Source organism: Pan paniscus, chromosome 20 (genome assembly GCF_029289425.2).
Source record: "Pan paniscus chromosome 20, NHGRI_mPanPan1-v2.0_pri, whole genome shotgun sequence".
NCBI lineage: Eukaryota > Metazoa > Chordata > Mammalia > Primates > Hominidae > Pan > Pan paniscus.
Window position 1 is genome coordinate 43,936,144 of NC_073269.2, and position 27,624 is coordinate 43,963,767.

The following is a 27,624-nucleotide window of genomic DNA, read 5'->3' on the forward strand; positions in this document are numbered from 1 at the left end:
AAAAAAATCAGGTTACAAGCCACATGTAGAACATGATATTATTTGTAAAACATACACATATTTCAATATAGGATTCAGGCCATTATATATAACTAGACTGAAAAAGTCTAGAATATCATACACCCATATATTAACAGTGTTTATCTTTTTGTTTTGATCTTGGGGTATTTTGGTTAAATATATCATAATTTTTGGTCAGTTGCCATGCCTTACTTGAAATATATGTATGTAAACTTTTGTGTGTGTGTTTTAACCGGAAACCTACACTCTCAAAAGCAGAGCGTTCACTTTTTAAAACCATCTTGGCTGGGCGCGGTGGCTCACGCCTGTAATCCCAGCACTTTGGGAGGCCGAGGCGGGCGGATCACGAGGTCAGGAGATCGAGACCATCCTGGCTAACACGGTGAAACCCCGTCTCCACTAAAAATACAAAAAATTAGCCGGGTGAGGTGGCAGGCGCCTGTAGTCACAGCTACTCGGGAGGCTGAGGCAGGAAAATGGCGTGAACCCTGGGGAGCGGAGCTTGCAGTGAGCCGAGATTGCGTCACTGCACTCCAGCCTGGGCAACAGAGCAAGACTCCATCTCAAAAAATAAAAATAAAATAAAAATAAAAAAATAAAAAATAAAAAATAAAACCATCTCTACTTGATCTTACAGAAAAACAATAAATTTGGATTGTTTTTGCTGAATTACTTGTGTTTCCTTCAGTTTCCTCATAGCTGAACCTCCTCTAAGATTTCTGTCACATCACCTGAATCTGGATAGTGGTCCTTAATACATTGATTCCTAGTCAGAGTTTATTTTACTAGAATATAAGACACCTTAGCAACTATGTCATTTTAGTCTACCACCTCAAATGCTATGATTGCAAGGTCTGTTACACTATAAGCACTTATACCTGTAGGCAAATTATACTTCTAGGAATTCGCTTAAGGAAATGCAATTACGCCTCACTTAGCAACAGGGATACACTCTGAGAAATGCGTGGTTAGGCAATTTTGTCACTGTGCAGACATCACAGAATGTACTTAAACCTTTGGTATAGCCGATTACACACACATCCAGGCTACATGGTATAGCCTATTGCTCCTAGGCTACAAACCTATACGGCATGTTACTGTAGTGAATACTGTAGCCAACTGTAACACAATGGTATTTGTGTATCTAAACATATCTAAACAGAGAAAAGGATCAGTAGAAATATAGTATATAGCCGAGTGTGCTGGTGCACACCTGCAATCCCAGCCACTCTGGAGGATTGCTTGAGCCAGGAGTTCAAGTTCAGGCTGGGCAACGTAATGAGATCCCATCTCAAGAAACAAAACAGAAAAACACAGCCTGGGTGTGGTGGCTCATGCCTGTAATCCCAGTACTTTGGGAAGCTGAGGCAGGGGGGTTGCTTGAGTGCGGGAGTTCAGGACCAGCCTAGGTGACATGGCAAAACCCCATTTCTACAAAAAAACAGAAAAATTAACCAGGCCTGGTGGCAGGCGCCCATGGTCCCAGCTACTCAGGAGGCTGAGGTGGGAGGGTCACTTGAGCCCGGGAGGCAGAGGCTGCAGTGGGCCGAGATCGTGCCCCTGCACTCCAGCCTGGGCAACAGAGTGAGACTCTGTCTCAAGAGAAAAAAAAAAAAAAAAGATAGTATAAAAGATAAAAAATGGTACACCTATGTAGGGCACTTATCATGAATGAAGCTTACAGGACTGGAAGTTGCTCTAAGTGAGCCATTCAGTGGTGAGTGAACGTGAAGACCTAAAATATTTCTATACACTACTGCAGACTTCATGTAAACACTGTACACTTGGGCTACACTAAATTTATACAATAATGTTTTTCTCCAATAACAATCTTAGCCTACTATAACTTGCAACTTAATTTTTACTTTTTGACTTTTGTAATAAGACAGCTTAAAACACACATTATACAGCTGTATAAAAATATTTTCTTTTAAGTCCTTATTCATATACCTTTTTCTATTTTTAAATCTTTTTTTGCTTTTTGAACTTTTTTGGTAAAAGCTGAGACACAAACACACAGCTTATCCTAGGACTGTGTCAGGATCATCGATATCACTGACTTCCAGCTCCACATCGCGTCCCATGGAAGGTCTTCAGTGGCAATAACACACACAGAGCTGTCATCGTCTATAACAATGCCTCTGGAATCCCTCCTGAAGGACATGCCTGAGGCTATTTTACACTTAACTTTTTCTTGTCAATTGCAGGACTACACTCTAAAATAATGATAAAGAGTATAGTAAACACATAAGCCAGTAACATAGTTATTTATTATCAAAGTATTATATATGTACAGTACATATCATCAAAGTAACTATATACTTTTATAGAACTGGCAGCACAGTATGTTTTACACCAGCATCACCACAAATGTGATGAATGCATTGTGCTACGATGTTATAACAGCTACCACATCACTAGGCAACAGGAATTTTTCAGGTCCATTATAATCTTATGGGACCACTGCCATATATGTGATCTGTTGTTCATTGAAACATTATAGCCTATGACTGCATTAGTAAAAATACATAAAATGCATGTACAATGATGTTCAAAATATATTTTTGATAACCAAACATTTAAAACAAAAATCTAACAGCAACACATTAATTACTTCGGCTCTGCTATATGACAACAAATACAATATTTTTTTGTTTTGTTTTGTTTTTTGTTTTTTTTAGATGGAATCTCACTCTGTAGCCCAAGCTGGAGTGCAGTGGCATGATTTCGGCTCACTGCAACCTGTGCCTCTGGGGCTCAAGTGATTCTCCTGCCTTAGCCTCCCAAGTAGCTGGGACTACAGGTGCATGCCACCATACCCGGTTAATTTTTTTGTATTTTTAGTAGAGACGAGGTTTTACCATGTTGCCCTGGGTGGTCTTGAACTCCTGAGCTCCAGTGATCCATCTGCCTTGGCCTCCCAAAGTGCTGGGATTACAGGCATGAGCCACTGTGTCTGTCTCAACATTGTTAATCATATTGATTTTAACCTAGACTAACAAAGAAACATATGCAAGAAGAATCACCGAGGAAGGGAGGTTTAAAATAATAAATTTCCAGCTGGGCAGGGTGACTGACATCTGTAATCCTGCCACTTTGTGAGGCCAAGGTGGGAGGACTGCTTGAGCTCAGGGGTTCAATACCAGCCGAGGCAATGTAGTGAGACCCTGTCTCTACAAAAAATGAAAAAATTAGCCAGATGTGGTGGTGCATGCTTATGATCCCAGCTACTCAGGAGGCTGAGGTGGGAGGACTGATTGAGCCCAGGAGATAGAGACTGCAGTGAGCCGTGACCGTGCCACTGAACTCCATCCAGCCTGAGTGACCAAGCAAGACCTTGTCTCAGAAAAATAAAAATAGAAATAATGACAAAATATATTTCCAGAATTTGAAAATTTTATGCCGTTCAAATTCAGAATAATCGGGTTGATTGTCACAGAGCTCATAGAGTTCATGACATCTGTTCTGTCCTAAGCAGGGCTGGAGTCACCCCAAAAGTGGCAGCAGGGAAGTTCTCAGAAGGAATTCCATCCCAAGATGGAGCCAGCTGGGATCCTAAAGACAGAAGCACTGAAAGTCCGGGCAATCAGTGCAAAGTGTTTACTAGGGGAATTTAAATATACAGGGCCGCGGCCTGAGAGGGATAACGAGAAGAGAGATGTGCCACCCATGTAATGTCCTTAATGAAGGGATTGGGTCATGGAGTTTACATGACAGTTAAAATATTTGGCCCAGGATCTAGTATACGTGTTTAGCAACATGGTTAATCTTTCAGTGCATCAGACAACAACCTAAAACTAAATCAGTTCTTAGGAATGTGCAAGGCCCTGGTTTGGGTTTAGGCTCGAGCTGAAAACATGCAGCTGGTCAGGTCATAGTGGTCAAAGCATTCTGTTTCTTGGTCAGAACAAAGAAAGTGGGGGCAGCCGGAGACTCCTACTTTTTTTTTTTTTTTGAGACGGAGTCTTGCTCTATCACCCAGGCTGGAGTGCAGTGGCGCCATCTCGGCTCACTGCAACCTCTGCCTCCCAAGTTCAAGCGATTCTCCTGCCTCAGCCTCCCAAGTAGCTGGGACTACAGGCGCCTCCCACCACACCCAGCTAACTTTTTTGTATTTTTAGTAGAGATGGGGTTTCACTGTGTTAGCCAGGATGGTCTCCATCTCCTGACCTCGTGATCCACCACCTCGGCCACCCAAAGTGCTGGGAATACAGGCGTGAGCCACCACGCCCGTGGTGCCACCTGGCACTTTTTCTGTTGTTGTTTTTTTGAGACGGAGTTTCACTCTTGTTGCCCATTCCCAGGCTGGAGTGCAATGGCGCAATCTCGGCTCACCGCAACCTCTGCCTCCCGGGTTCAAGTTGTTCTCCTGCCTCAGCCTTCTGAGTAGCTGGGACTACAGGCACCTACCACCACGTCCAGCTAATTTTTGTATTTTTAGTAGAGACAGGGTTTTGCCATGTTGGCCAGGCTGGTCTTGAACTCCTGACCTCAAGTGATCCACCTGCCTCAGCCTCCCAAAGTGCTGGGATTATAGGTGTGAGCCACCACACCCAGCCAAAATATTCACATTGGTTTTTACTGTACAAAGGTATTATGGATGATGTCTCTCCTTTATGTTTATTTCCAATTTTTCTCAGATATTATTAATTTTTATAAGGAAATTACTAAAGAACAAGGATTTCTTGTCAGGTCCTGTTTTTCTCTTATATTGTAAGACCTAAAATTTCATCTGTTATCTTAACACCTTTGAGCCTCACCGGGTCCCAAAGGCCTAACCATGAGTTTCCCTGCTCTCATCAGATATGCCCCCTACCCAGCAAGAAAGGCTCCCAGCCAGTTAGTTCCTTCGAAGGCCAGACCAGCTATATCCCACCTGGTCCTCAAGCTAATGGAGTTCACCTCCCTGCCAGCCCATGAAACCAATGAAGCAAGATAATCTCATTCTCCCATGGAAACCAGGGGGCACCTCATCCTCTTACTATTATAAAACCTGCCTCTCACAGCCCCTGCTGAGGTAGTCTACTTCCAAGTGCAATCTTCCTGCAGATGTGGTAACTTTCTTTCTTTGGGATATGCATTTTTATGTGATTAATAAGCTGCTGGCAATCTCATCTGTCCAGTTTTCAGGTGTCATGTGTCAGACACCTCCAGAACCATAGGGCAAGACTCTGTCACCACAAGGGAAAAGAGGTGGGCAAAACACTTTCCAACTCTTTTTTTTTTTTGAGATGGAGTTTCACTCTGTTGCCCAGGCTGGAGTGCCACTCTGTTACCCAGGCTGGAGTGCAGTGGCACGATCTTGGCTCACTGCAACCTCTGCCTCCTGGGTTCAAGTGATTCTCCCGACTCAGCCTCCCAAGTATCTAGGATTACAGGTGCTTGCCACCACGCCCGGCTAATTTTTGTATTTTTAGTAGTTGGGGTTTCACCATGTTGGCCAGGCTGGTCTTGAACTCCTGACCTCAACTGATCCACCCACCTCGGCCTCCCAAAATGCTGGGATTACAGGCATGAGCCACCACGCCTGGCTCCAACTCATTTTTACTTCCATTTCAGAGCTTTCAGTATCCATCATGCATGGTTTTATAAAACTCAAACTTCAAATAAGGCACTAAATCATGTTCTCAGTCTAGTTTAATGCATGGTCTGAAGTTGAGCTACTCAAAATAATTTTGGAAAAGTGTCTGTGGCTGAAATTTCATTTTGCTAAGCATACAAACCTAAAATGAATATTATTTTAGTGTTGTCCTATTTGTAAGGGAGATCAGGCAAAAAAATTAAAGGTGTGGAATCTCTATTGAGCCTTGATTTACAGGGAAAAGGACTGTTTGAGATGACTTTTCAGGTTAAGAGAAAATGGACTATTAGAGTAAAAAGAATTGGGTCAAAATGAATTTTGTTGGTTCAGGAAACAGATACACACTGGTGTGAAAATGTAAAATGGTACAATCATGCTGAGAAATTTGTCAATGTCACAAGTTAAAATGCACATAGCAAATCTACTTTTGAGAATTGATATAAAAACGTACAAATATGTAAACTAATGTTTACGCAAGTATATTGTTTGGAGCATTGCTTTTAAGAAAACATAGGGGCTAGGTGCAGTGGCTCCTGCCTATAAACCCAGCACTTTGAGAGGCCAAGATGGGCAGATCACTTGAGGTCAGGAGTTTGAGACCAGCCTGGCCAACATGGTGAAACCCCGTCTCTACTAAAAAATACAAAAAAATCAGCGAAGTGTGGTGGTGCATGCCTGTAATCCCAGCTACTAGGGGGGCTGAGTCAGGAGAATAGCTTGAACCCAGGAGGCAGAGGTTGCAGTGAGCTGGGATTGCAACAGTGCCAGCCTAGGAGACAGAGCAAGACTCTGTTTCAAAAAGAAAGAAAGGAAGGAAACATAGGAAATTCCTTAATATACAGTAGGAGAAGGCATGTTTCTTAAACTAGGATGCAGCCATACTGGGGCCTTTGGCATTGTTGAAAATGACATTCCTTACGTACTGATTTGGAACTATGTTTACATGAAGAAAACGAAATATGTACTTATATATGTGTTGTGGAAAGTCTGGGACCCTGAACGGAGGGACCGGCTGAAGCCACAGCAGAAGAACATAAATTGTGAAGATTTCATGGACATTTATCAGTTCCCAAAATTAATACTTTTATAATTTCTTACGCCTGTCTTTACTGCAATCTCTGAACATAAATTGTGAAGATTTCATGGACATTTATTAGTTCCCCAAATTAATACTTTTATAATTTCTTATGCCGTCTTACTTTAATCTCTTAATCCCGTCCTCTTTGTAAGCTGAGGATGTATGACACCTCAGGACCCTGTGACGATTGTGTTAACTGTACAAATTGTAAAACGTGTGTTTCAACAATATGAAATCTGATTGTAAAACATGGGTGTTTGAACAATATGAAATCAGTGCACCCTGAAAAAGAACAGAATAACAGCGATTTTCAGGGAACAAGGGAGATAACCATAAGGTCTGACTGCCTGCAGGGTCAGACAGAATAGAGCCATATTTTTCTTCTTGCAGGGAGCCTATAAATGGACGTTTGAGTAGGAGAAATATCGCTGAATTCTTTTCCCAGCAGGGAATATTAATAATTGATACCCTGGGGAAGGAATGCATTCCCGGGGGTAGGTCTATAGACGGCCGCTCTGGGAATGTCTGTCTTATGTGGTTGAGATAAGGACTGAAATATTCCCTGGTCTCCTACAGTACCCGAAGGCTTACTAGGATTGGGAAATTCCAGCCTAGTAAATTCTAGTCAGACTGGTTGTCTGCTCTTGAACCCTGTTTCCTGTTAAGATGTTTATCAAGACAATGCATGCATAGTGGGACACGTACCCTCATCAGTAATTCTAATTTTGTCCTTGCCTTGTGATCTTTTATTGCCCTTTGAAGCATGTGATCTTTGTGACTTACTCCCTGTTCGTACATCCGCTCCCCTTCCAGAATCCCTAATAAAAACTTGCTGGTTTTGTGGCTCAGGGGCATCACGGAAACTGCTGATATGTGATGTCACCCCTAGAGGCCTAGCTGTAAAATTTCTCTCTTTGTACACTTTCTCTTTATTTCTCACACCGGCCAACACTTAGGGAAAATGGAAAAGAACCTACGTTGAAATATTGGGGGCTGGTTCCCCCGAAATATATGCATGTTACATATATGTATATTTGGAATTATATATGGATATAAATACATTTGTATGTGTGTGTATATGTGCATATTTTTATATAAAAATACCTTCTCTGGAAGGATATATACCAAAATAAAAATGTTGACTCTAAGGTTAGCTACTGTATGACTGGAATATGTGGAAGGAAAGGCTGCTTATCTTTTTACTTAAACCTTTTCATACCTATTGAACTGTTATTCTATGTATGCATTACATATTTAAAATACGTAATAATGCTGATGACTAAAACATAGGCATCCTTTGATGAGTACGTTTCCCATTTGCTCAATGTCCTCATGAACATAAATACATATAAACACAACCTTGGTTCTTTTTTTTTTTTTAAGACAAGGTCTCCCTCTGTCACCAAGGTTAGAGTGGCACTGCAGCCTCGACTTCCCAGGCTCAAGCCGTCCTCCCACCTCAGCCTCCTGAGTAGCTGGGACCACAGGTTCGAACCTTTTTATTTTTTGCAGAGTCAGGGTCTTGCTATGTTGCCCATGCTGGTGGCGAACTCCCAGGCTCAAGCAATCCTCCCACCTCCGCCTCCCAAAGTGCTGGCATTACAGGCATGAGCCACCACGCCTGGCTCAATTCTTCTGACAGCACCTTCTACCCAGATTTTGGGCGTTTGGCCACAATTTATCTTCACTGTCTTGGGATCTCATGACCAGGCATTACCAATGAAAGATGTTTCTCCAGTCTATGGGCTTTAAAATGCAGCAAAGCCCATCCATGCAAAATACAAAAAGTATTACACAAGCGTACAGAATTGTACATTATAAACCTACCTTCAGGAGTTTATACCAACTCAAGCGCGCGTTGTTACTCGGGGTAACAGCACTGATTCTACAGGGCAGTCATCACACACGTCTGAGGCCTCAGAAGAGCGTCGAAATCACCTTTCAGCCTACCCCAGCCAGGTTCCACTCAGACTCGCCTCCTGGGGCCCTAAGAACACAGGAACACCGCCCTTGACCTAACGTCAGAAACGCTCCCTCAAGGGTTGGCCGCTCTGCGCATGCGCACTCCTAGCCCAGGCTGCAACTCCCAGAAGCCTCCGGGACTCGGCGGTGGGCGTGGCGGGCGGTCGCCGTGGTCACCACCGCTTTTCTCAGAGGTTTTAACGCCCCTAGACTTCATTTCCCGACAGGGACTGCGGGTCTGGATATTCCGTCGTGGACTACGTTTCCCACTGACGACGGAGAAAACTTGGACCTTTGGCTCCGCGCTGCGAGTGACCTGCAGTCACCTGAGCAAGAAGGCGGCGTGGGTCGCTGCGGGAGCCCCTACAGCCCCAGCCCGCAGCCCACGTGGCACCCTACATGGCTGTGAGAGTGGGGCTCCTGGAGGCGTTCAGAGCGCGGAGGCCCCGGGCGCGGGCCGGGCTCTCTCCCGCCTCCTCAGGCCCGGGGGTGCTGGAGCTGCCGAGGTGGGGGATCATCTTTGGGAGACAGGTGGGGAGTGTGAGAGACCGCGCAGCGGCGACAGGGCCGGGCGTGCCTGTGTGACGTGGGTGCAGCTGTGGGACTGTGAGGGGTGCGTGGTCGACCTTGTGTAACCTGGATGTGCAGTGCGTGTCCTTTGCAAAGCGTGCGTTGCTGTGGCTCCGTGGCGTCAGCAACCCTTCCCTGCTGTTTCCTTTGTCCTACTCTCAGTCAAGTATGACTGCCACAGAGAAATGGTCCCATCCAGGAAATCAGATATTGAGTCCTACCTGAGTTTCCAGCAAGAAGGTATGGACTTGCTGTTAGGATGGGAATTATGGATCAGGAATTGCCCTGAGATGGGGTCCTGGTAACAAATAGACTCTAGGATAGGATTCCCTCCTGGGGATTGCGGCAGGGTGTACTTGCAAGTGGAGCCTTGAAGGGTAAGATCATAAATGTTCTACATTGTGGTGACTCTGGAATTTGCAGTATTTGGGACAATACAGTTACTAAAAAGACATGATTGCGTCCTTTAAAATGTTTATTATCTGTCAGTGAAGATAATATCTGAATAGGATTAATATGTGTTAGGCAGTGTGTGATCCTACCTCGTGAATTCGCTGGAAATACACTTCAGTCTGTCTATCACAACAGGATATGAACAAATTATACCAATCCTGTTGAATCTATGGCAATAAATAGATTTTGTGCTCTAACTTTCGTGGCTCAGTTTCCTTCTAATTAGGTTAGATGCAAAATGAAAGTATTATAAATAGAATAAAGTAATTCGGCCGGGCGTGGTGGCTCACACCTGTAATCCCAGGACTTTGGGAGGCGGAGGCGGGCGGATCACGAGGTCAAGAGATCGAGCCCATCCTGGCCAACATGGTGAAACCCCATCTCTACTAAAGATACAAAAATTAGCTGGGCGTGGTGGCGTGCGCCCCGTCCGAGTAGCTGGGACTACTCGGGAGGCTGAGGCAGGAGAATCGCTTGAACCCAGGAGGTGGAGTTTGCAGTGAGCCGAGATCCGGCTACTGCACTCCAGCCTGGCGACAGATCGAGACTCCATCTCAAAAATAAAAATAAAACAAAATAATAATAATTCAGAAGCTGTCTGAGGGGACATGACTTATCTGACAGGCTTAGAAACAAAATAAACCTTTTTGTCCAGAAGATCTGAAATAAAGCTGTGTGGTGACGGCCATCAGTTTATTCAAAAGATTACTCAGGGACTACTCCCCATTTTTTCAAGACAGAATTCTGTCATACCTGAGAAGAAATGATCAAGTAAGTTCAGATAATAGGATCCAAAGGAAACAAAAGATAAGACATTTAGTATAACAACGTAAATGTAGAGAACAAAGACATTGTCTCAAGTCCCTTTCTTTTGGGGGAACATCTTCCTGTTAACAACAACAACAACAACAAAAACTAAAAAAGCCCACATGTATTTCAAGTTAACCTATTGTTATTATTGGAATAATTATGAACAAGGCTTTAAAAATTAAAATCAAGGTCAAACAAAAAGAAAAATAGTGTTAATAGGTGGCCATATAACCTTCCAAATTTTTGTTTACTGATTTCAGTAATCGTCTGCTTCTCTGTATTGATAGTCGTATGTTTTATAATAATGATTATATTGGCCAACCTGATTTTTCTATTGACAATATATCTGAAATATTTCCTGTGTCCTTAAGTATTTTTCATAGCTTCCCATTTTACATGTACGATGGTCTGCCATATCTAGTAAGCTTTGTCAGATCCAAAATACTAAATGCTGCCTTTCTGTCTCCAGTGTCTTTGCTCAGTTCAAAAGCCACAGAAGAAGTTCTGGACGATGTGGGCCTTCAATCTTGTAAGATGGGAATGGAAAGAAGAGGATCTACTCAGACCAGGACCCTGCTGCCCAATCTCAGGTCTACATCTGCCTCACCAAAATAATACAGTGGCCAGAAACCTCCCTGCTAACATCATAGTTTGTCTGTGATGCAGAAATGCCTCTGTTTTGTTGTTGTTTTGTTTTTGTAGAGACAGGGTCTTGCTCTGTCACCTAGGTTGGAGTGCACTGGCACAATCATAGTTCACTGCAGCCTTGAACTCCTGGACTCAAGCGATCCTACCGCCTCAGCCTCCCAAGTAGCTGGGATTATAGGCATGCGCCATCATGCCCAGCTGATTTTTATTTTGTAGAGACTGGGTCTCACTATGTTGCCCAGGCTGGCCTTGAACTCTTGACCTCAAGCGATCTTCCTGCCTCAGCCTCCCCAGTTGCTGGGATTACAGGCGTGAGCCATCATGCCTGGCCCCAGAAATGCTTCTCTTCTATGACTTTGTTCAGTGGAGACCTCTGTGATTTGGGGGAGGAAATAGATTTATCCAGAACCCCAATTTGCCCGAATTATGTATGATGGGAAATAGTTTGAGACCTGGAATGGAAGAGCATCACAGCAATATTAAGTAACTTAAGGTCTGTCAGGAACACTAATGCAAAACTGGTCTCAAGGTCTTTCTTCTTCCTCCAGCTCTGGCTTTCTGGATCTGTGCTTCTCTGGTAGAGGAACCCTGAGGACTGATCTACTCTTGCAGTTCTAAAACCATGGCCCATGTAAGTTCACGTTTTTCTCCTTGTTGAAATATGTGTGTGTTGGCCAGGCACGGTGGCTCAGGCCTGTCATCCCAACACTTTGGGAGGCCAAGGTGGGTGGATCACCTGAGGTCAGGAGTTTGACACCAGCCTGGCCAACATGGTGAAACCCTGTCTCTACTAAAAATACAAAAACAGCCCAGCATGATGGCAGATGCCTATAATCCCAGCTACTCAGGAGGCTGAGGCAGGAGAATCGTTTGAACCTGGGAGGCAGAGGTTGTAGTGAGCCAAGATTGTGCCACTACCCTCCAGCCTGGACAAGAGCGAAACTTGGTCTCAAAAAAAAAAAAAGAAATATGTGTGTGTTTTTAGATCATGAAGGTATTTTTATTAATTTTCCTGAAATTTCCTACCAGGAGAGGCTCATCAAATAACATGCTTCCAGCTCTTATTCTTCCAGTTCCCAGCATCCACCCAATATGTCCCATTATAAACCTCCTTTGTTCATGTAATTACTGAGCAAATTATTCAGCATATCTTAAGAGCCCTCTATCAAGGGCAGTGGTGGAGTTAAGTCCTTTTAAGTAAAGATTTGTGCTTTTTGGGTCAAGTCTAGTTTGGTAAGATAGAGTCAATGGTTGTATTTGACCATCCGTAACAAAACTTAAATTATCACCGACTGGAGATTTCCAGGAAGTGAAGATGGAAATTTGGTATTGAATGATCAAACTCAGTCATTCATTGGGTGAAATCTCATGCTTTGTGTGGTTCAGTAAATGACTGGGGACTTGCAAACTTGGAGGTTATGGATTTTGGCAAGAAACCCCTCAGGAATAAATATCAGGACTATTCTGATGTTGGATGGAACCTACTAAATTTAGATGACATGTATATAATTCATTATCCTTCCTTAGTATTCTTTAACTCAATGCATTTGTTATCTATTATTACATAACAAATTAGACCAAAACTTAATGGCTTAAGACAGCAAACATTTATCTCACAGTTTCTTTGGATCAGAAATCCAGACATGGCTTAGCTTGCCTCTCTGGCTCTTGATCTCTTACAAGGAGATCCAGGTTTTGGTCAGGACTGCAGTCATCTTAAGGCTTAACTTGGGGTGGATCTTTTTCTAAGCTCACTCAACTAGTTGTTAACAGGATCCAGTTTCTCACAGGCTTCAGACTGACAGTCTTAGTTCCTCATTCGCTGTTGCCTAGAAGCTGCTCTTGGTTTATTGTCATGTGGGTCTGTCCATAGAATAGCTTAAAACATGGTAGCTGTGTTTTAATCAGTGAGCAAATGAGACATCAAGAGAGGGAGAGAAATACAGAAAAAGTGCTGAAGTAACATTTCAGCACTGTAGCTGTTCTGCTTATTAAGAGCAAGTCACTTGGTTCAGCCCACGTGCAAGGGAAGGAGATTACACAAGCATGTAATACTAGGGGATGGGGATCTTTGGTAACCTATATAGCAAGCCAGGTGCTCAGTGAGAGATGGTAGAGAGCCACAAAAGAGAATGTCATTATAAGTAGCAAGTGAACACAGAATCCTAGAACTGGGGAAGACCTTAAAAATGTTGTGTATCCTAACTGCATTGTAAACAACTAAGTCTGATATTGCCCTAAGATATAATTCTCATGTGCCCCCAAAATACATGGATTTGTCAAAACAAGAGAAAAATGCTTATGGTGAGATCCGATGTAATGAAGTATTTAATGCTTGAGAGAATTCTTAATTTTATGTAAAGCCTATTTTCTAAAATCAAGGCCAGGTGCTGTAATCCCTGTAATCCCAGGTGTTCACACCTGTAATCTCACCACTTAGGAAGGCTGATATGGGAGCATTGCTTGAGACCAGGAGTTCAAGACCAGCCTGACCAACACAGCAAGACCCTGTCTCTATTAAAAATAATAATAATCAAATGAGACTTTATACTTCATTTGGGGAAAATATCTGATTAAATTTTTTGCTCCTCTTAAAAGCAAAAATTTTCCCCAGCAACTCATATGTATTTAAAAATTTATATGGCAGATACCAATCAGACATTATGCTTATATTCACTGTTTACTTTCATAGGCAAACATTATTATTCTATTTATTCCCAAATGGTGCAAGTATTTTAGAGTATGCCACATAGTTTTCTATATGCCAGCAGTCTTTTTCAAAAATATGTATACATTCCACTTCAGTCCCCCTCATACTGTAAATTTGTAGACAACATGCTTGTTACATTGCTCTCTTCCTGCAATACAGTCCTTATTTCCCCTCCATCCATCTTGAAAGTATTCCTTTAATTTCTCCAGTAACACTATGGGTTTGCCGTTTCGGGCATCAATGACATTCAGGGATGTGGCCATAGACTTCTCGCAGCAGGAGTGGGAATGTCTCGACCATGTTCAGAAGACCTTGTATTGGGATGTGATGATGGAGAACTGTAGTAACTTGGTATGTTTTCTGCCTCAGACAATTTAGGATAACTTTGAATCTGCTCTCTAGGATGATTTTTCACTGTGATTTTTAGGGCTGTCTTTCAAGAGACTAGTTAAATTTCTTTTCCCTTTTCCCATAAGAAGTGGTTTGGGCTTTGTTGGGTAGGAAGTGACAGCTTCACTAGACATACTCATCTTCCCTGTCCCTCAGTGATGTTCAAACTTTTCTCTGGTCATAGTTACAGTTGTCTTTCTTCTTTTATAAGGAAGGGCTAGATTAGGATTCAGCAGCCTATATTATATAACCATTGTAAAAGGATCCAGGTTTCCTATTTATTTATGCTCTGAATTACTGTGGATACTCCATTATAGCATCTGATCCACTTGCAGATTACCTTGACATAGGATCCTGAATTGCTCTAATTATCAAAAGAACCTTTATAATGTATATAGCTTTGGATTAGATAAATTGAATTCATTTAAAACTGAAGCAAACACATTCTATTTCCTAAGCAAATTTTAACCTATTCGTGGTTGAAAGTTGTGGTTTAAAGTTGTCATCTATAAACATTACATTTTAAATGGAATGAATATCCTATAAATATTTTTTCTTGTATACTCTTAATAAAACAACAATATCAATAATAACCTTAGTAGTGAACACTGTGTCTATTAAAGGTAGTGTTCTAAGCATTTCACATATATGTCTCAACCAATTTAATCCTTATTAAATTCGACAATCTTATTATATCCTCATTTTCCAGTTGAGAATATTAAAGCCCAGTGGATTTAAATGACTTGCTGAAGGTTATGCATAGCTGGGAAGTGGTAAAGGCAGGAACTGATACCAGGCTCTAGAGTCTGTATTTTCAACCATGGTATTATGTGTACTCTCAGGAAAAAAAAAAAAAAAAGATATGGGTGTGTAGGTTATATTTAAAATCCTTACGCAACCTAACTGATTTCTTGTTCTTTAATTTCCTCATCCTCTCAAAAACCTTATTCAGTTTCATTTTGATCCTTGATTTATTACAATTGTAATTTTGACAGCAAAGTATGTTTCTATATCCAAGTGGCCTTTTTTTCTTTGTAAGCAGGACATGACTTTTCTAAGCCAGATGTAATTACATCATTGGAGCAAGGAAAAGAGCCCTGGATGATTGTAAGGGAAGAAAAAGGAAGATGGTGTACAGGTAAAAATAAGTCTGACTGTGGGAAGCCATCTGTGTAAATAACAACCTGTGTGGTCAGGGAAGAGACATACACTTGGGATGTTAGTTGGAAATCTCCATTCACAGCAGAGAAAAGGCGTGTGATTTATAAGGAAGATAAATACTCTGCATAAGCTACCCAGTGAGCTTCACCTTCACCTTCACCTTAGTTAACCACTCACTTTTTTTTTTTTTAATTATCCTTTAAGTTCTAGGGTACATGTGCACAACGTGTAGGTTTGTTACATATGTATACATGTGCCATGTTGGTGTGCCGCACCTGTTAACTTGTCATTTACATTAGATATATCTCCTAATGCTACCCCTACCCCTACCCCCACTCCATGACAGGCCCTGGTGTGTGATGTTCCCCACTCTGTGTCCAAGTGTTCTCATTGTTCAGTTCCCACCTGTGAGTGAGAACATGCAGTGTTTGGTTTTCTGTCGTTGCAATAGTTTGCTCAGAATGATGGTTTCTAGCTTCATCCATGTCCCTACAAAGGACATGAAGTCATCCTTTTTTATGACTGCATAGTATTCCATGGTATATATGTGCCACATTTTCTTAATCCAGTCTATCATTGTTGGACATTTGGGTTGGTTCCAAGTCCTTGCTATTGTGAATAGTGCCGCAGTAAACATATGTGGGCATGTGTCTTTATAGCAGCATGATTTATAATCCTTTGGGTATATGCCCAGTAATGGGATGGCTGGGTGAAATGGTATTTCTTGTTCTAGATCCTTGAGGAATTGCCACAGTCTTCCACAATGGTTGAACTAGTTTACAGTCCCACCAACAGTGTAAAAGCATTCCTATTTTTCCACATCCTCTCCAGGACCTGTTGTTTCCTGACTTTTTAATGATCACCATTCTAACTGGTGTGAGATAGTATCTCTTTGTTAACCACTCACTTCTTATTCTTCTCATATTTCCTCCCAATTTCAGTGATGGGAATGATCCCTCCTGGTGGATCATTTTACCTGTATTTTGGACCCTACTGATTTCCAGATCTTCTTGTTCACTTGTATTTATATATGTGGCTCCATTGCCTTAAAATATACTCATTCCTGTATCCAGCAAATAAAATGGAAGTTAATAGTATACTAGATAAGATATAAAATAAACATGTAAACAAATAGATAAATAATATCACGTAGTCAAATATACTGTGAAGGAAACTAACCAATAACAGGGCAAATTTAGGTGTAAAGTCAAGAACTGTTTTTCTGAGGAGGCATTTGATCAGAGAGGTGAATTGTAAGGGCTTAGGCCATTTGAGTATACAGTTGACCCTTGAACAACACAGATTTGAACGGTGTGGGTTCACTTATTTGTGGATTTTCTTTCGCCTCTGCCACCCCGAGACAGCAAAACCAACCTCTCACCTTCCTCCTCTTTCTCAGCCTACTCAACATGAAGATGATGAGGATGAAGACCTTTGTGATGAACTACTTCCACTTAATGAATAATAAATATATTTTCTCTGATTTTTTTTTCTTTTTTTAGTAGAAGTACGGTCTCACTATGTTGCCCAGACTAATCTCAAACTCCGAGATCAAACTCTGAGCTCAAGTGATCCTCCCACCTCGGACTTCCAAAGTGCTGGGATTACAGGCATGAACCACTGTGCACAGCCTCTGACAGTTTCCTTACTAACGTTCTAACGTTTTCTCTCCCTTACTTTATTGTAAAAGTAGAGTGTAAATTACATGTAACATATAAAATATGTGTTAATCGACTGCTTATGTCATCAGTAAGGCTTCTGGTCAGCAGTAGCCTATTAGTAGTTAGGTTTTATGGAACTTAAAAGCTATAAATGAGGCTGAGTACAGTGGCTTGTGCCTGTTATTCCAACACTTTGGGAGGCTGAGGCAGACAGATCACTTGAGGCCAGGATTTCAAGACCAGCCTGGCCAACTTGGCAAAACCTCATCTCTACTGAAAAAAAAACAAAAATTAGCTGGGCGTGCTGGTGCATGCTTGTAATCCCAGCTACTCGGGAGGCTGAGGCACAAGAATGGCTTGAACCTGGGAGGTGGAGGTTGCAGTGAGCCCAGATCGTGCCACTGCACTCCAGCCTAGGTAACAAAGCAACACTCTGTCTCAAAAAAAAAAAAAAAAAAAAAAAAGGCTAAAAATGGATTTTTGACTGCACAGGGCGTTGGCACCCCTAACCTGTATTGTTTGAGGGTCAACTTGTATGAGGAAGAGCATAGCAAGAAGAATAAACAGCACATGCAAAGGCCCTGAAGGGGTTGTGAGTGTTGTGTGTTTCAAGAGCAGCAGGTAGGTCACAAGATATGAAGTCAGTATGTTATGAGGAATCTGATCACATAAGGTGCCATTCATTAAGAACTACAATTGTATTCTAAGATTAATTAGGATCCGTGATCTGATTTAACTTTGTCTGTTTTTAATTTTGTGAAAGTTAAAACTTTTGATTAATTATAAGACTTTTTTTGAGGCAGGGTCTCACTCCGTCATCCAGGAGGGCGTGCAGTGGTGCGATCACAGCTCCTAGACCCAAGCAATTCTCTTGCTTCAGTCTCCCAAGTAGCTAGGGCCACAGGTTTGTGCCACCATACCCGGATAATTTTTTTATTTTTGTAGAGACATGGTCTCCCCATTTTGCCCAAGCTGGTCAGCCTCCCAAAGTGCTGAGATTACAGGCTTGAGCCATTGCACCCAGCCAATTATAAGACTTACATAAAACTCTAAATAATAATAAACATAGGTTTGGTGAGTTATTTATTTTCTCCCAGATACTTGTCATATATTTATTCATTTTCATTTAAAACATTTTTTGTCCAATATGAGTGTGTTGGATTTGTTTTCTTGTTTTTTTAGGTTAATATTCTGAAATTACTTCTTTTATCTCTCCCATATTTCTGAGTTCTGTCACTTCCTTTTTGAGTTTTTCTAATTCTGATGTATGTTGTTCTTTCATTTCTTATAGTATTTTTTTTAAATCTTTTGATTTTAAATAGTATATAGTTTTCCTGTTTTGGTAATGGAAGATTTGTTTGTTTTCATTGGCTATATGACTATTAAGGTGGTATTAATCTAATCTAGATTGGTACAAATTTAGGTGTTAAGTTTAATCCTCAGGAAAACCATTAGGAAAGTAACTCAAGAAGTATATAGTTAAAAAAACAAGGAAATTAAATTGGGGACTGGGCACAGTGGCTTATGCCTGTAATCCCAGCACTTTCGGAGGCCGAGGTGGGCAGATCATTTGAGGTCAGGAGTTGGAGACCAGCCTGGCCAAGATGGTAAACCCCGTCTCTAATAAAAATACAAAAAAATTAGCTGGGTATGGTGGCGCATGCCTGTAGTCCCAGCTACTTGGGAGGCTGAGCCAGGAGAATCACTTGTACCCAGGAGGCAGAAGTTGCAGTGAGCCGAGATCGCGCCATTGCACTCCAGCCTAGGTGACAGAGCGAGACTCCATCTCAAAAAAAAAAAAAAAAAAAGAAAAAGAAATTAAATTGGGTACACTAGGAAATATGTATTTAAATGCAAATAAAAGCAAGAATGGAAGCATAGAGGTGAAAAAAGGACATATAGAAAAATGAACAGAAAAATGTCAGAGGCCAGGTGTGGTAGCTCATACCTACAATATCAGCACTTTGGGAGGCCAAGGCTGGAGGATCACTTGATCCACTTGGTCCAGTTTGAGACCAGCCTGGGCAACATAGTGAGACTCTGTCTATAAAACAAAAAGTGGCTGGGCATGGTGGCTCACACCTGTAATCTCAGCACTTTGGGAGGCCAAGGTGGACGGATCACTTGAGGTCAGGAGTTCGAGACCAGCCTGGCCAACATGGTGAAACCCTGTCTCTACTAAAAATACAAAAATTAGCCAGGCATGGTGGCGCACACCTGTAATCCCAGCTACTTGGGAGGCTGGGGCACAAGAATCCCTTGAACCTTGGAAGGGGAGGTTGCAGTGATCCAAGATCATGACACTGCATTCCAGCCTGGGCAATAGAGGAGACTCTGTCTCCAAAAAAAGAAAAAGAAAAAAAAAGGTGAGATGTAAATCTTATTTTTATAGTAACTTCCAGGCCAGGCACAGTGGCTTACACCTGTAATCCCAACACTTTGGGAGGCCAACGCAGTTGGATCACTTGAGTCCAGGAGTTTGAGGCCAGCTTGGGCAATGTGACAAAACCCCATCTCTACAAAAATATACAAAAATTTAGCCGGGCATGGTGGAACATACCTGTGATCCCAACTACTTGAGAGGCTGAGTAGAATTGCTTGGGCCTGAGAGGTCGAGGCTTTAGTGAGCTGTGATTGCACCACTGTGCTCCAGCCTGGGAGACAGAGTGAGACCTTGTCTCAAAAAAAGAAATAAAAAAGTAACTTCCAGACAAAAGCTGTTATTAGAGAAAAGAAGTACATTTTATAACAATAAATGATTAGGATGGGCCCAATGGCTCATGCCTGTAATCTCACCATTTTGGGAGGCTGAGGCAGGAAGATCACTTGAGGCCAAGAGTTTGAGACCAGCCTGGCAACATAGTGAGACCCTATCTATACAAAAAATTTTTACAGTCAGCCAGGTGTGGTGATGCATTCTTGTAGTCCCAGCTATTTGGGAGGCTGAGGCAGGAGCCTAGGAATTCGAAGTTATAATGAACTATGATCGTGCCATTGTATTTCAGCCTGGGTGACAGAGCAAACCCTATCTCTAAAATAAATTAATTAAAAAAAAAAAAGCTGGGCGCGGTGGCTCACTCCTATAATCCTAGCACTTTGGGAGTCTGAGGTGGGTGGATTGCCTGAGCTCAGGAGTTCGAGACTAGCCTGGGCAACATGGCAAAACCCTGAGTCTATTAAATTACAACAAAAATTAGCTGGGCATAGTGGCACATGCCTGTAGTCCCAGCTACTTGGAAGGCTGAGGCAGAAGAATTGCTTGAACCCAGGAGGCAGAGGTTACAGTGAGCCCAGATCGGGCCACTGCACTCCAGCCTGGGCACCAGAGTGAGACTCTGTCTCAAAAAATAAAATGAAAAAAAAAAATGATCTATCCATTAAGAAGATATAACAATTAAGAACATATATCATCACGCCTGTAATCCCAGCACTTTGGGAGGCTGAGGCGGGCGGATCACGAGGTCAAGAGGTGGAGACCATCCTGGCCAACACGGTGAAACCCTGTCTCTACTAAAAATACAAAACTTAGCTGGGCGTGGTAGTGCACACCTGTGTAGTCCCAGCTACTCTGGAGGCTGAGGCAGGAGAATTGCTTGAATCAGGAGGCGGAGGTTTCAGTGAGCCAAGATTGCGCCACTGCACTCCAGCCTGGGTGATGGAGCAACACTCCGTCTCAAAATAACAACAAAACAACAACAAAAAAATATATATCTATATCATCTGTTAGTAGAGACCCAGATATATGAAGCAAAACCTGACAATTGAAGAGATAGACAATTCAACAGTAACTTAACCTTTTTCATATGGATAAAGCTACTATGCAAAAAATGAAAAAGAAAATAGAAATTATGACTAACACTCTCAAGTGTAGACCTATGGAGTATTCCACTCTGCAGTAGCAGAATATACACTTATCTCACTTGCACAGGTGATATTCCCCAGGATAGATCATATGTTAGGCCATAAAACAAGTCTTAATGAATGTAAAAGGATTGAAATCATACAAAGTATACTTTCCAGCCACAATGGAATGAAATGAGAAAGGAGAATTCACAAATATTTGATAAACAACATACTTCTAAATATCAGTTGGTCAAAACACAAATCCCAAGAGAAATTAGAAAATACATTCAGAGGAGGCTGGGCATGGTGGCTCATGCCTGTAATCCCAGCACTTTGGGAGGCCAAGGCGAGTGGATCACCTGAGGTCAGGAGTTTGAGACCAGCCTCACCAATATGGTGAAACCCCGTCCCTCCTAAAAATGCAAAACTTAGCTGGGCATGGTGGTGGTGTGCCTGTAATCCCAGCTACTCGGGAGGCTGAGACAGGAGAATCCCTTGAATCCTGGAGGCGGCGGTTGCAGTGACCTGAGATTGCGCCACTGCACTCCAGCCTGGGCGACAGAGTGACAGAGCGAGACTTGTCTCAAAAAAAAAAAAGAAAAAGAAAAAGAAAATACATTCAGAGGAATGAGAATGAGAACACAGCATACCAAAATTTATGGGATGCAGCTGAAGCTGTGCTAAGAGGGAAATTTACAGATGCAAATATGTATTAAAAATGAAGAAAGACCTCAAATCAGTAACCTAACATTCCACATTAAGAAGCAAGAAAAAGAAGAGCAAACAACTCAAACCATGCATGAGGAAAGAAATAATAAAGATTAGTACAGAAATAAACAGATGATGGAAGAACAATAGAGTAAATGGAGAAAACCAACAGTTGCTTTAAAAAAAAATCAACAAAATTAAACTTTTTGCTAGACTGGCCAAGAAAAAAGAGAGAACACTCAAGTTACTAACATTCAGAGTGCAAACAAACCAGATGTGGTGGTGCATGCCTGAAATACCAGCTACTTGGGACTCAGGAGGCTGAAGCAGGAGGATCGCTTGAGCCCAGGAGTTTGGGGCCAGCCTGTGCGGCATAGTGAGACCTATCTCTAAAGAAAAACAACACAGCCGTAAAAAAGAATGAAATCACGTCCTTTTACAGTAACATGGATGCAGCTGAAGACCATTATCCTAGGCAGATTAACACAGAAAAAGAAAACCAAACACTGCATGTTCTCACTTATAAGTGGGAGCTAAACATTAGATACTCAGGACACAAGAAGGGAAGAACAGACACTGGGGATTCCAAAAGCAGGGAGGAAGGCAGTGCAGCAAGGGGTTAAAAACTACCAATCGGATACTATCTTCACTGTTTGGGCAACAGGATCATTAGAAGCCCAGACCTCATCATTACACAATATACTCATGTAACAAACATGCACATGTCCCCCTGAATCTAAAATTAAAAAATGACATAAGGCTGGGGGCAGTGATTCATTCCTTTAATCCCAATGCTTTAGGAGGCTGAGGCAGGAGGATCACTTGGGCTCAGGAGGTCAAGATCAGCCTGGGAAACATAGCAAGACCTTGTCTCTACTAAAAATACAAATTTTAAAATTGGCTGGGCATGATGACCTGCGCCTGTAGTCCCAGCTACTCAGGAGGTTGAGGTGGGAGGATGGCTTGAGCCTAAGAGATTAGGCTGCTGTGAGCTAGGATTATGCTACTGCCGCACTCCAGCCTGGGTGACAAGACCCTGTCTCAAAAAACAAATTTAAAAAGTTAGCTGGGCATGATGTTGCATGCCTATAGTCCCAGCTACCTGGGAGGCTGAGGCAGAAGGATCACTTGAGCCAAGGAGTTTGAGATTACAGTGAACTATGATTGCCCCACTGCATTCTAGCCTGGGTAACAGAGTGAGACCCTGTCTCAAAAACAAACAAACAAACAAACAAACAAAAACAACAACAAAAAAAACTATAAAAAAATTAAAAGAATGAGAGAGTCATTATTATTGACCTTACAGAAATGAGGATAATTAAGGAATATTGTGAATTAAATGCCAACAAATTTGCCTAGATGAGATAAGGCAATTCCTAGGAAGACATGAACTACCCACTGTGAATCAAGAAGAAATAGAAAATCTGAGTAGATCTTTTAAAAAGTAAGAGATTGTATTAGTGGTAAAAAAAATTATAAAGAAAAACCAAAGTGCAAATGGCTTCACTGGTAAATTCTACCAAATGTTAAAAGAACATCAGTTCTTTACAAACTCTTCCACAAATATGAGAAAGGATCACTTCCCAACTCAATCTGTGAGGCCCATATTCTGATACCAAAACCAAACAAAAACATCACAATGAGTGAAAACTACAGGCCAATATTTCTCATGAGTGTATATGCAAAAATCCTCAACAAAATATTAGCAGATCAAATGCAGCAACATATAAAGTAGAATATATACCATAACCAAGTGGGATTTATCACAGGAATGCAAGATCGGTTCAACATATGAAAATCAATTAATGTAACACATCTTAAGGCTAGAACAGAGGACACAAATCACATGATCTTCTCAATAGATACAGAAAAAGCATTTTATTAAATCCAACAACTCCTCATGATAACACTCAACAACAAACAGGGAAAAGAAGGAACTTCCTCAACCTGGCAAAGGATATCTTTGAAAGAAACATAGTTAATATCATCATTAATGCCGAAAGACTGAAAGCTTTTCAGCTAAGATCAGGAATAAGACAAGGATGTCCACTCTCACCACTTCTATTCAACATCTTGCTACAGGCCCTGGCCTGAAGTTTGTAGCTATAAATGCTTACATTATAAAGGAAGATAGATCTCAAATCAACAACTTAACTTTGTGCCTCAAGGAACTGAATTACAAGGAGGAAGTCAACCATTTCTGTTGCAGATGACATAATTTTGCATATAGGAGAAACTAAGAAATCCACATACAAAAAATCAGAGCTAATAAACAACTTTATCAGGTGGCAGGGTATCAGATCAATATACAAAAATTGGTTCTATATGTATTTGCAGTGAAAAATATGAAAAAAATTAAGAAAATTCTATTTACGGTAACATCAAAAAGAATAAAATAGGAATAACTTTATTTATTTATTTATTTATTTATTTGGAGACCAAGTCTCTCTCTCTGTCACCCAGGCTGGAGTGCAGTGGTGCAATTTCGGCTTACTGCAACCTCTGCCTCCTGGGTTCAAGTGATTCTCCTGCCTCAGCCTCCCAAATAACTGGGATTACAGGCGCCTGCCACCACGCTCAGCAAATTTTTGTATTTTTAGTAGAAATGGGGTTTCACCATGTTGGCCAGGCTGGTCTCAAACTCCTGACCTCAAATGATCCACGCACCTCTGCCTCCCAAAGTGTTGGAATTACAGACATGAGCCAACGCATCTGGCCTAGGAATACATTTAATAAGAAAATACAAGGGCCAGGCGTGGTGGGTCATGTCTGTAATCCTAGCACTTTGGGAGGCCAAGGCAGGTGGATTGCTTCAGCCCAGGAGTTCAAGACTAGCCTGGGCAACATGGTGAAACCCCTTCTCTACAAAAAATACACAAATCAACTGGGCGGGGTGACACCCACTTGTGGTCCAAGCTACTCAGGAGGCTGAGGTGGGAGGATCACTTGAGCCCAGGAATTCAGGGTTATAGTGAGCTATGATCATGTCACTGCATTCTAGCCTGGGAGACAGGGTGAGGTCCTGTCTCAAAAAAAGAAACAAGAAAGGCAAGGCTTACACACTGAAAGGCATCGTAAAAGAGGTCAGACATGGTGGCTTACACCTGTAATCCCAGCACTTTGGGAGGCAGAGGAGGGAGGAACTCTTGAGCCCTGGAGTTTGAGAACAGCCTAGGCAACATAGGAAGACCCTGTCTCTACAAAAACAAATTTTTTAAACAATAATTTGCCGAGCATAGCGAGCACCTGTAGTCCCAGCTGCTTGGGATGCTAAGGTGGGAGGATCACTTGAGCCCAGTAGGTTGAGACTGCAGTGAGCTCTGATTGCACTACTGTACTCCAGCCTGGGCAACAGACCCAGACCCTGTCTCAAAAAAAAGATGAAATTTTTTCATGTATTTTGATAATGAAATTATGAAAGAAATTAAAGCAGAACTAAATAAATTGAAAGATCACAGATACATGTATCAGAAAAATGGATATTGTTACAATGGCAGTACCACGCAGAATCTCACTGGCTTGTTTACAAAAACTGATGTCCTGATCATGAAATCCATATGGAAATATGAGATACAGAATAGCTTTTTAAAAATCTTCAGGAAAGTAATACTTAAATATTCTAATTTTAACACTTGTTACAAACCAAGACTTAATGGGATGCAGCAAAAGGAATGCTGAGGGAAGTTTATAGCTATAAATGCTTACATTATAAAGCAAAATAGATTTCAAACCAACAACTTTGTACCTCAAGGAACTGAATTTAAGAGGGGAATAAATGTTCTTACTTTTCAGGTAGACATTTACCTTTTCTGATGTTTTTTATTCTTGAAGAGAATAACTTCCTTAAGTATTTATTTCTGAACAGTTTCACTGATAACAAATCATCTTAATTTTCCTTTATCTGAAAATGTCTTTATTTCACCTTCGTTCCCAAATGACATTTTCAGTGAAGATGAAATTCAAGTTTGACTGTCTTTTTTTTTCTTTTTAGCCCTCTAAATGTCTTGTTCACTTTATTCTGGCCTCCACAGTTTCTGCTGAGCAATATGTAATCATTTCAATCACTGTTCTTCTGAATATAATATGTCATTTTTCTTTTTCTTTCTTTTTTTTTGAGACAGGCTCTCACTCCGTCACCAGGCTGGAGTACAGGGGTGTGAACATGGCTCACTACAGCTCCACCTCCTGGGCTCAAGCATTCCTTCTGTCTCAGCCTCTTGAGTATCTGGGACTACAGGCACACACCACCACGCCTGGCTAATTTTTTGTAGAGACACGGTTTCTCCATGTTGCCCCAGCTGGTCTCAGGCTCCTGGCCTCAAGCAATCTGCCCACCTCGGCCTCCTAAAATGTTGGGATTATAGGAATGAGCCACCGCATCTGGTCATGTTTCATTTTTCTCTGCTATCAAGAGTGTTGCATGTTTATTTTTCAGTAACTTGATTATGTTTCTAGGCATCGTTTTCCTTTCATCTATCTTATTTGACATTCACGGGGCTTCTTTAAAATATACCAGATTATGTCTTTCACCAAATTTGGGGTGCTTTCAGCATTATTTCCTTAGGTGTTTTTATGCTTCAGTTTCTCATTTTCTTTTCAGATTCCAGTCATATATTTTAATGTATTTCACACAGGGTCCCTGAAGCTGTCTTTCATTAAATTTTTTAACCTCTATTATCTGTCAATTTCAGCTTAAATAATATATGTAGATTTCTGAAGTTAACTGACTCTGTCCTCTGTCATTTTCATTCTGCTATAAGCTCAGCCAGCAATTTTAGAAATTGTATTCTTCACTTTTACAACTGTCATTTTGTTCTTTATGTGGTTTCTTTTTCTCCGATTATATTTCCTATGGGATATTTAGATTTTAATTTCATAGACTATAGTTAAAACAGCTTTGAAGTTGATATCTAACAATTTCAATGTCTCAGTAATCTTGGAGTTAACATCTATAGTCTGTCTTTTCCCTCAAGAGTAAGCCACAGTTGGTCGGGTGTGGTTGCCCACACCTGTAATCCCACCACTTTGGGAGGCCAAGGTGGACGAATCACTTGAGGCCAGGAGTTCGAGACCAGCCTGGCCAACGTGGTGAAACCCCATCTCTACTAAAAATACAAAAATTAGCTAGGTTTGCTGGCGCACACCTATAATCCCAGCTGCTCAGAAGGCTGAGGCATGAGAATCACTTGAACCGGGGAGGCAGAGGTTGCAGTGAGCCGTGATGGTGCCACTGCATTCCAGCCTCGGTGACAGAGCAAGACCATCTCAAAAAAACAAAAACAAAAACAGAATAAGTCACAGTTTTTTGTTTTTCTATGCTGAATAATTTTGAAATGTGTCTTGCACATTATGAGTACTATGTTGTGTCAATTTTGAGTTCTGTTCATTTCTCTGGAGAATGTTGATCTGTTTTTTTTTTTTGCCTATACTTTTGAATTTTTTTAGTTTTATTCTTTTCAAAATCATTTCCTATGTTGATCTGTCATATGTTGGTATTTTTTATTTCAGCAAGTAATCAAAGCAATAAAATTGAGAGTGTAATGCTGTTTGTGTGCAGTGTTTAACTCTCTGTTTTGTTCTCTAAGGCTTTGCTACACTGGCTTGTGTCCTTATGCATGTGTGATTTAGCATTAGGCTGACTTCTACTAGTTCGTACCAAAAATTACGAAATCTATTGCACATTTCTCCTCCATAACGCCTCCTCACTTTCCAATTTAGTAGTGATCCTTACCTTAATTTCTGTAGCGTAAAATATTTTGGGATTTCCATTGCCCATCCTTGCTACACTGTGATTGGCGCCCACCCTTGCAACAAGGCCACAAGTGATACACAAAATAGCAGGAGACTCAGACCAATGCAGGTCACTTTTTGATAGTCTGTTTTGTTTTTTGAGATGGAGTATTGCTCTGTCGCCCAGGCTATAGTGAAATAGCCTGCTCTCAGCTCACTGCAACCTCCGCCTCCCGGGTTCAAGCGATTGTCCTGCCTCAGCCTCCCGAGTAGCTGGGATTACAGGCGCCTGCCACCA

The 27,624-nt window shown here is 41.5% G+C and overlaps 2 protein-coding genes across 13 annotated transcripts in view; one reads left to right on the plus strand and one right to left on the minus strand.

The window, feature by feature from the left end:
* Window positions 1-8,717, minus strand: part of ZNF573 (zinc finger protein 573) — an 88,321-nt gene extending 79,604 nt beyond the window's left edge. Inside the window, exon 1 of the mRNA XM_063600240.1 lies at window positions 8,508-8,717. The gene's annotated coding sequence lies outside the window, so the exon portion shown is untranslated. The remainder of the gene's footprint in view (window positions 1-8,507) is intronic.
* Window positions 8,718-8,737: 20 nt separating this feature from the next.
* Window positions 8,738-27,177, plus strand: LOC100967834 (uncharacterized). 12 transcript variants are annotated; one of them, XR_010110885.1, is made up of 5 exons: window positions 8,774-9,148; window positions 10,945-11,065; window positions 11,672-11,754; window positions 15,266-15,361; window positions 16,784-27,177. XR_010110885.1 is itself a non-coding variant. In XM_055103138.2 (4 exons), the coding sequence occupies exons 1-3, from the start codon at window positions 8,738-8,740 to the stop codon at window positions 11,739-11,741; spliced, it is 627 nt and encodes a 208-aa protein (XP_054959113.2). In that variant the 3' UTR covers window positions 11,742-11,754; window positions 25,718-27,177. The 12 variants fall into 12 exon arrangements, 5 of the variants coding, with proteins under 5 accessions (XP_054959113.2, XP_054959115.2, XP_054959114.2 ...); XR_008622022.2 differs by having other exon boundaries at window positions 25,718-27,177; XR_008622020.2 differs by having other exon boundaries at window positions 8,785-9,173; window positions 15,263-15,361; window positions 25,718-27,177.
* Window positions 27,178-27,624: the final 447 nt, after the last annotated feature.

Excerpts from the sequence above, each read along its gene's own strand:
- LOC100967834 (XM_055103138.2), top strand. The coding sequence starts at position 8,738 with ATGCGCACTCCTAGCCCAGGCTGCAACTCCCAGAAGCCTCCGGGACTC. Across the intron at positions 9,174-10,944 it reads GGATCATCTTTGGGAGACAG|TGTCTTTGCTCAGTTCAAAA; the intron begins GTGGGGAGTGTG and ends TTCTGTCTCCAG. Across the intron at positions 11,066-11,671 it reads ACCCTGCTGCCCAATCTCAG|CTCTGGCTTTCTGGATCTGT; the intron begins GTCTACATCTGC and ends TTCTTCCTCCAG.